Below are 9,189 nucleotides of genomic sequence, written 5' to 3' on the forward strand. Positions count from 1 at the left end.
CATAAAAAAATGAAAAAAATCCAAAAAAAATAATCACCCACAAAGTAACATACATGGTAACTCGTAAGCTGGCACGAGGTGTTTAACCCGTGTGATTACGACTGTCGTTTTCCGGCCACGCGAGGATAAAGTAAGTTACATTCATTCCTTCAGATGGTTACAGTATATTCCTGTAGGTTACAATATATTAAGCAATTAAGGTAACATGGATAGGTGGATAGGTAAAGTTGCTGTTGTGACCGGTGCCTCTGCTGGCATTGGTGAAGCAATTGTTAAAAAGTTGGTCAGTCATGGAATGAAAGTAGTTGGTTGTGCAAGAAATGAGGAAAAACTGAAACAAATTGCATCGGAAATCAACGGGAAGGGTCAAGGGGAGATGTTCCCTTTCAAATGTGATGTAAAAGAAGAAACACAAATTTTAGAAATGTTTAAATTTGTGAAAGAGAAATTTGAAACTGTGCATGTGATGGTTAATAATGCTGGGTTGGGTTCAAAGGCACCTTTAATGTCAGGTAAAACTGAGGTGATTACAAATTGAGATATAGGTCTTATATCTAGAACACAAATTAAATACAGCCATTTAGGAATGGAAAAACATGCTTTATGTTAATGTTCTTGGGTTGTCAATTTGCACACGAGAAGCGATTCAATTGATGAAGGCAACTAATGTAGATGATGGTCATGTAATTAACATAAACAGCATGTCTGGTCATAGAGTTGCATATAAAGCATTTTATTCAGCAACCAAGTTTGCTGTGACTGCCTTGACTGAAGGAACAAGGAAAGAGCTGCGTGAAATAGACTCTCAAATCAGAGTCACTTCTATTTCGCCAGGTGTTGTTAAAACTGAATTTGGAAGCAGGTAGCTGCAACATTTGAATGCTATATTATATGTTTTGCTGGAAGTTCGTGCTGTTTATAAAAAATAGCCAGATGTCTAGTACTTGTACCATAACAAATAAAAATTGTTTATAGTAATGATCTTCAAATCCAAACCCTTTTTTTGTATGGTCAGTTCTCAGTTGGTTGTATTTGTTTTAAATTCTAAAAAATCTCATAATATATATTGTACGAGATAAATTCATTCAATAAGGAGTCAGTATGTCTGCAATTTTTGTAGATAGTTTTTGTAAATAAAGTAGCTACTCTCAAATATTGTAAGTTTCTTGTTACAGACTAATGTTTTACTAATTTCAAATTTTTTTTTTGTTAATTAGAATCGACACAAAGACTCCAGGTTCTTCTTACCCATATATGGAGACGGTATATGTTGAGGATATTGCCGATAGTGTGTTGTATGTCCTGCAAGCCCCATCTCATGTTGATGTTAACGAAATTTACATACGTCCAACACTTCAAAAGATATAATTTCTCGATAAATTGAATGCAATTGTAAATTTGAATGTAACAACAAAGTGTTAAAGGGGCAACAGTCGACCGTTGCTTACGGCTTTTGTTAATATATTGATGCAGCTGGTTATCATAGGGTGTTGAATTTGTGTAATCTTGGCTAGATTATGTTTAAATCGTTTTTAAAAAGGTTTTTTTTTGCAAAGATGTTCCGTAAAAACTCTATTATTCTGTTACTTCTGCTACCAGGCATGGTACAAACAATATATCAGTGGCTCATCTGGTATAAAAACGTATAGTGTATGTCCAAAGTTTCGTCTGCCATACGGCGAGACTTCATCAGGGAAATGAATGAAGTCTCGTCGTATGGCAGACGAAACGTTGGAAATACACTATACGTTTTTATACCAGATGAGCTACTGATATATTGTTTAAACTCTATTATGTTGCTATTAATGGGTATAAATTGTGGTATTTATGGCAAACATTTCTTTAGACGTTAAATATTTACACAAATGTTGCTCCGTCAGCATTACCTATATATATATAATTTCCTCTTCTCTTTTTATGCCATGCAGTATTTTACCGGTTTGCAGTAAATGCAAACTTGTTTTAGCTTGTGCTAACCAACACAGACAAAAAAGCTATATTTTATTGCTTTTGTTTATTAACTAAAGTTACTAAACTAAATTTGTTACTAAACATCCTAGTGGTCACTAATGGGTTGTTCAAATTATCAGCCACACATAAAAAATAAACTTAATCACCTACAAAGTAACATACTTGGTAACTCAAGCTCGTAAGCTGGCACGATGTGTATGAACACCTGTGTTATAATTAACGATTGTTTTTTTCTGGCAATGCAAGTATAAAGTAAGTTATATTTATTCATTTTTATGTCTTTTCATTTAAGCAATTTTCAGTTGTTAGGAATTGTATAAATGATGGATAGGTGGTCTGGTAAAGTTGCTATCGTCACTGGAGGCTATGAAGGCATTGGTGGAGCAACTGTTAAAAAGTTGGTCAGTCATGGAATGAAAGTGGTTGGTTGTGCAAGAAATGAGGAAAAACTGAAACAAATTGCATCGGAAATCAACGGGAAGGGTCAAGGAGAGATGTTCCCTTTCAAATGTGATGTCACAGATGAATCCAACATTCTAGAAATGTTTAAATTTGTGAAGGAAAAGTTTGGAGCAGTACATCTGCTGGTTAATAATGCTGGGATAGCATTTGATTCTCCAATATCATCGGGAGACTCACAGGTAGACAGTGTATTTTATTCAACTTTAGGTAAATTACATTTTATGTATTACCTTTTACTCATGTTCAAATATCCTAATCGTGTTTAAACAATTAACAACAGTATATAGGAGTCGTAAGGATACGGTTTTATATTTTCATAAATGTTCTTTGTTTACTGCCAAATGGGACAACAAAATAGAATAAAAGGTGTCTTATCTTCTCCCACCCTACTTTTGTTCTTAGTCCCGCACCATTTTAACCTCTACTTTAAAAACATAAAATGTTGTGAAATTATTCATATATTATACAGATACATCTTGTATATTCATTATTTTATTTTACTGATATCAAAACTTAAAACAATAAGAATTTTTCCAAAACTGTAAACCTGCATTTTGTAGCAAAAATTACTAAACTGTTTATTTATGTGGTTAAAGAAATGGAAGAGAATCTTGGACACCAATGTTCTTGGTCTCAGCATCTGTTCCCGTGAAGCAGTACAACTAATGAAAGAGACTGGAGTCGACGATGGGCATATAGTTAATATCAACAGTGTGGCTGGTCACAGGGTAGTGGACAAGCCAATGTATGCTGCATCTAAGTTTGCAGTCACTGCTCTTACTGAAGGTCTAAGAAAGGAGCTTCGTTCTGCAAATACTCATATTCGTACAACTTCAATTTCACCAGGCTATGTCAAAACGGAAATTTTTCACAAGTAAGAAAATTGTAGAAAATTATGTCAAATTTTTTGGCGATGCAGTTATAACTACTGTGAATTTTATGTGTTAATTACATGTTACATCACTGCTAACTTCTTAAACACCTATGTATATGTCTATATACATGCATGAAATAAAGAATCTTGCATCTGCTATTCCTATAAACAGCGTTGTTAGGCTTCGGAGATAAGTTTTTTAAATTTTTGTTTAAGGTCTCGGCATTTTTTTGCTTAGTTTAACTAGGTCTCTGTTTGTTAACAAAACCGGTGGTAAAAGCAAACAAATTATATATAGTGAAAAGTGGTTGCAATTTTCTGCGAGTCTCCAGGACAGTTACAGTGTATATCCTAAGCTTTTATTTTAGTGCAAGTTTTTGTCATTATAATATGTATAAAAAGCGCAGTTTCAATTTAAAAAAAATACATTTTCCATATATATTTTGTTTAGAATTTACCCAGACGACACTGAACGCGTCGAAAAATTGCTGAAATCTGTTAAATGCTTGGAAGGTGAAGATATTGCTGATGCTGTGCTGTATGCAGTGTCCGCACCTGCTCATGTTGATATTAATGAGATTATCATACGACCTGTTGAGCAAGCCTTGTAAATGATTGCGGTCCTACGACCCTACATGCCAGAGCACTTTTGATTTAGCTTTAATTGGCCAATTTCCCCATAAGTGTCAAACATCTTTATTAATGAATATATATATATTTTTTTTTCTTATAAACGTTTTTTCTCTATATATCACAAACTAATTGATAAAACTGGATCTGTATAAATCCAAACAACTAATTGATGAAACTGGATAATTGTTAAACGTAGTTTCGAATGCTGTGATTTATGTAGTGTTTGTAGGAATTTGTAATCAGTTTTTATTATCTTGCCTGTCTCTGTTATCACATGAAGGTATGTTACATGAAATTCATTTTTTGCATGATAAATTTACTGTGAAAATTCTTCTTATATTAAATTACCAGTTTTCGAAATAGTTTTTGAACTCTTAGAAACATATATTTTGTATTTGAATATTCACAAGTATCACATTTTTTTCTGAAATATTGTATGCACATTAAATCATTTAATCAAAAATCTGCATTTACAAGATATTTATAATAATTTTTAATGAACTGCATTCCTGTAATTTATACGTTTGTGTTGGTGTACTTTACAGTTAATTTTAATAACATATAGGGTGCTTAAAAAGCCACATTGTAATTCATGTTGTTTTTTTGAGTATGGTCATTTTTTTTATTGAAAAAAAAAATGTGTCTGAAACTGCTCTTGCATGCTAAAGGGTAACTAATTTATGGCTGTGATAAGTTCACTAAATCTGGTTCTAATTTAGGACTTATATTGTTGGTTTGTTCTTCGATTATAACAAACTATACGAAATGTTACTAAATACGCAGCGTACAAAAATTGAAGCCAACTAATAGTATACCAATGAGATAATATTTTGCCCATATCTTTATTGGGGCTAATACCAATATTGGCATTATTTTGTACGGGTGAGGCTCTTGTCAAGGACCTGGGATTTAGGTAACATTTGGCCCAATACCCTAACACCCTAAAAGCCCATTTAAGTCCTTTGTGCTTCCAGTGCCGCGACACCACACTCAGACGCATAAAATACTGGCATTAGCACTAATACCAATATTGGCATGATAAATAAAAAAAACTCCATTTAAAAAAACACTGCTGTTGCTGTGTATTAAAGAAATATTTCTATTATTGGCATACCATTAGTTTTGTTTCATTTTTGTTTGCTGCATATGTAGTAGCACTTGGTGGTGGTACTCTATATAACTGTATAGCTTTTAACTTACTATGTACTATCTGTAAGTTACAATATATTCCCGTTTGCACTAGATAAATGTAGTGTAATATTTTAAGTAGAGTGTGAGTGTTTATTATAACTATGTGTATTCTAATTCTGGTGAAGTGTAGGGTAAAAATGGATAGGTGGTTAGGTAAAGTTGCCGTTGTGACTGGTGCCTCTGTTGGAATTGGTGAAGCAATCGTTAAAAAGTTGGTTGGTCATGGAATGAAAGTAGTTGGTTGTGCAAGAAATGAGGAAAAACTGAAGCAAATTGCATCGGAAATCAACGGGAAGGGTCAAGGGGAGATGTTCCCTTTCAAATGTGATGTAAAGGAAGAAACACAAATTTTAGAAATGTTTAAATTTGTTAAGCAGAGCTTGGGCAGTTGCCATGTTTTAGTTAATAATGCTGGATTGGGACACAGAGCATCACTGTTGTCTGGCAAAACAGAGGTACTGAATTAGGAAAAGTGTGTTTCAGTTAATAATTTAGTTTCGTTATTATACAAAATACAACTATACTAAAACTTTTAAAAAGTAGCCATTCAAATAAAGCCAATTTATGTTTTTTTTTTATCTGTATTTAAGATATTTTGTTATAATAATAACTTTATTTGTCCCGATTACGGTAGCTAAGATTTAGAAACATTTAAAACGAAAAAAAGGATATATCAACAAAAAACAGTAATTAAAACACGCTTGCAGTAAAAAAATTTTTTGGAAGAAAATAAGTGAAACTAGTACTACATACACCTAGCAGACAAACAAGCCATTTATGTAAAATTAATATCAAGTAGGTCTTCTAATAGAAACAAAACTGCGTAAAACCATGACCAGTACTACGTCTGATTTATTGTTGCAGCAATGGAAAGAAATGCTTGATGTTAATGTTCTTGGGTTGTCAATTTGCACACGAGAAGCGATTCAATTGATGAAGGCAACTAATGTAGATGATGGTCACGTAATTAACATAAACAGCATGTCTGGTCATAGAGTGTCAGGCATGATTTTCTATTCTGCAACCAAGTTTGCTGTGACTGCCTTGACTGAAGGAACAAGGAAAGAGCTGCGTGAAATAGACTCTCAAATAAGAGTCACTGCTATTTCGCCAGGAGTGGTGGAGACAGAATTTGCATACAGGTAAAAGTAATGAAGTAATTTTTATACCTAAGTGCTGGATGTTTTATTACTGTTTTTACAGTACATCTTTTAGTAGCAACATATTTGAAAATAACTTTTAAAGTCCGGCGCAGTAGCACAGTTGGAGGTAATAGGTTCAAGACCCGACGCTGGTACCATTTTCGGCAAATATGTCCCTAGGCAAGACACTTTGCAGCAATTGCTCTAATCCAGTGGTCACTAATGGGTTGTCCAAATTAACTATTAAATTTGGATGTATCTCTAATTAGTGTATGTTTAAAACCAATTTACTCCAATATTAAACAAGCTACTACAATAGTATAAACAATTTTAAATTATTTTTATTTTAGATGCAACATAGCTGATCCAACGAGAGCCAAAGATTTGTATTCTAGTATGGATTGTATAAAATCTGAAGACATAGCAGATTCTGTTGTGTTTGCTTTGCAAGCTCCACCCCATATGGATGTAAATGACATTCATATTCGACCTACACAACAGAAAATGTAAAATCGATTTGGTGGATGAAATATATCATATATATGTGCGATAATTCTTCAGACAATTGAAATTTGTAACACTTTGTACTTTATTTGCTTATATTTATTCCATTCGCATGTTTTTAAAATGCAAAACATACAATCGTGTTCTGAGTACTTTACTTGAATTCAATAACTGCTGATTTCAGAGACTAATAAAAATGGATAGGTGGATAGGTAAAGTTGCTGTTGTGACCGGTGCCTCTTCCGGTATCGGTGAAAAGATTGCTATAAAGTTGGTCAGTCATGGAATGAAAGTGGTTGGTTGTGCAAGAAATCAGGAAAAACTGAAACAAATTGCATCGGAAATCAACGAAAAGGGTCAAGGGGAGATGTTCCCTTTCAAATGTGATCTAAAAGAAGAATTACAAATTTTAGAAATGTTTAAATTTGTGAAGGAAAAATTTGGAACCATGCATGTGATGGTTAATAATGCTGGGTTAGGTCACTTCACATCATTAACGTCTGGAAAAACTGAGGTTTGTGCTTGTAGTAACAAATTAAAATGATGTAAGCTCTGAACTTGGCATATTAAAACCCAGTGTTTGTTCAAATGAATGTAACATGCTTATCCACTTGTGGTGGCCAATTAACTTATAACATTATCTGGTGCTGTGGCACAGTTGGTTAGCGGGCCTGTCTCTAATCCACAGGTATTGGGTTCAAGGCTTGTCGCTGCTCCCATTGTGGGCGTATGTGTCCATGAACAAGACACTTAATGGCAATTACTTCAACTCAGGTCACTGATGAGATGTCTAAATTGTAACTCGTAAGCTGGTACGAGGTGTATGCAACAGAACACCGCTGTTTAAACGACTGTCTTTTCGGGCCAAGCGACGTTGAATCAAGTTACATTAAATTAACATAGCTGTTCAGTGTAAGTCTAAAGGAAATTATTAAACACCTGTAGCACTGTGCCACATGAAACTTTTAACCTCTAACCTTGAGACTTATCTTGTTTAATGAAATGGATTTTAATGCAGTGGTTACTACCGATATTTGCATTGAATTTTTTTAAGACCAATAGTTATTTTCCAGCAATGGAAAGAAATGCTTGATGTTAATGTTCTTGGGTTGTCAATTTGCACACGAGAAGCGATTCAATTGATGAAGGAAACTAATGTAGATGACGGTCATGTAATTAACATAAACAGCATGTCTGGTCATAGACTGTCAATTCTAAATTTCTATTCCGCAACCAAGTTTGCTGTGACTGCTTTGACTGAGGGAACAAGGAAAGAATTGCGTGAAACAGACTCTCAAATCAAGGTTACTGCCATTTCACCTGCATTGGTAAAAACCAACTTCAATTACAGGTGATTTCATTAATTTTCTTTGACAAAGCAATTGTGTGCGTAATTTAGCTACAGGTTCATATTCAGTTTTTTTGAAATTTGGAATATGTTTTAATTATGTGGCCTGGTAATGGGCCAATCGTGGCCTAAATCCTAGGGCCCATGGCGCGCTACCCGGGGGACCTCACCCACATAGAATAGAATTATGTGGCCTTGTAAATTTTACGCTGTTAATTTAAAAAAAATAGGTATTACATTGTGAAATGTATGATAAACCATATGCCCTAAAGTTTTTAAAGTTATCCTGATAAGTGTTTGGTCAGCTTTAGCGGTAAGTTTAAAAAGTTGCATCTTTTCAATACTATTAATATTTTGAACACAGAGTTTATCCGGATGATCCAGATCGGGCAACAACGCGCTATGCGAGCATGGAATGTCTTAAACCAGATGACATAGCAGATTCCGTCCTCTTTGCATTGCAAGCTCCACCACATATGGATGTAAATGATATTTACATTCGCCCCACACAACAGAAGTCATAAGTCCTCCCAAAAATATGCAATTATACATTTGCGCACTTTTTAATTGATTTTTCATGCTTGTATATTTTTTACATTTTGCAATAATTTCATTTTGTTTAATGTTGTACACTGCTTTCTACACAAAATCTCTAATAGAAATAGATAGATGGATAGGTAAACTTGCTGTTGTGACCGGTGCCTCTGCTGGCATTGGTGAAGCAATTGTTAAAAAGTTGGTTGGTCATGGAATGAAAGTGGTTGGTTGTGCAAGAAATGAGGAAAAACTGAAACAAATTGCATCGGAAATCAACGGAAAGTGTCAAGGGGAAATGTTCCCTTTTAAATGTGATGTAAAAGAAATATCGCAAATTCAGGACTTGTTTAAATTTGTAAAAGAGAAATTCGGTACCACACATGTGATGATCAATAATGCTGGTATCGCATTTGATATTCCACTAATTTCAACCAAACCTGAGGTGCAACAAATTTTTTAACCTAAATTTTGTAGCAGAATACTTTAGTTTTTATTGCATTACTATTTATTAACACTAAATGCGCACT

The 9,189-nt window shown here is 34.0% G+C and overlaps 4 protein-coding genes across 5 annotated transcripts in view; all 4 read left to right on the top strand.

Annotated features, from left to right (window-relative positions):
• The first annotated feature begins 134 nt into the window (after nt 1–134).
• On the top strand, nt 135–1,526 carry LOC104266131 (dehydrogenase/reductase SDR family member 11-like). The gene is made up of 3 exons (XM_009861676.3): nt 135–523; nt 585–862; nt 1,218–1,526. The coding sequence occupies exons 1-3, from the start codon at nt 206–208 to the stop codon at nt 1,366–1,368; spliced, it is 747 nt and encodes a 248-aa protein (XP_009859978.1). The 5' UTR covers nt 135–205; the 3' UTR covers nt 1,369–1,526.
• Nucleotides 1,527–2,265: 739 nt separating this feature from the next.
• On the top strand, nt 2,266–6,962 carry LOC100186135 (dehydrogenase/reductase SDR family member 11). The gene is made up of 6 exons (XM_026836470.1): nt 2,266–2,612; nt 3,030–3,307; nt 3,759–3,915; nt 5,257–5,586; nt 5,996–6,273; nt 6,624–6,962. Exons 1-6 carry the CDS (start codon nt 2,292–2,294, stop codon nt 6,781–6,783), a joined length of 1,524 nt encoding a protein of 507 aa, XP_026692271.1. The 5' UTR covers nt 2,266–2,291; the 3' UTR covers nt 6,784–6,962.
• An 11-nt stretch (nt 6,963–6,973) lies between these two features.
• LOC100179068 (dehydrogenase/reductase SDR family member 11-like) lies at nt 6,974–8,649 on the top strand. Its single transcript, XM_018813602.1, has 4 exons — nt 6,974–7,133; nt 7,191–7,291; nt 7,851–8,128; nt 8,490–8,649. The coding sequence occupies exons 1-4, from the start codon at nt 6,974–6,976 to the stop codon at nt 8,647–8,649; spliced, it is 699 nt and encodes a 232-aa protein (XP_018669147.1).
• Nucleotides 8,650–8,689: 40 nt separating this feature from the next.
• The window catches only part of LOC104266156 (dehydrogenase/reductase SDR family member 11-like), a 2,443-nt gene continuing 1,943 nt past the window's right edge, over nt 8,690–9,189 (top strand). Inside the window, exon 1 of one of the 2 annotated variants that reach the window (XM_026836329.1) lies at nt 8,690–8,885. In XM_026836329.1, coding sequence (XP_026692130.1) covers nt 8,703–8,885 — 183 coding nt within the window. In that variant the 5' untranslated portion in view covers nt 8,690–8,702. Of the gene's footprint in view, nt 9,105–9,189 lie in introns of both variants that reach the window. The other variant, XM_018813730.2, reaches the window with a different exon arrangement.

Source organism: Ciona intestinalis, chromosome 10 (genome assembly GCF_000224145.3).
Source record: "Ciona intestinalis chromosome 10, KH, whole genome shotgun sequence".
Taxonomy (NCBI): Eukaryota; Metazoa; Chordata; class Ascidiacea; order Phlebobranchia; family Cionidae; genus Ciona; species Ciona intestinalis.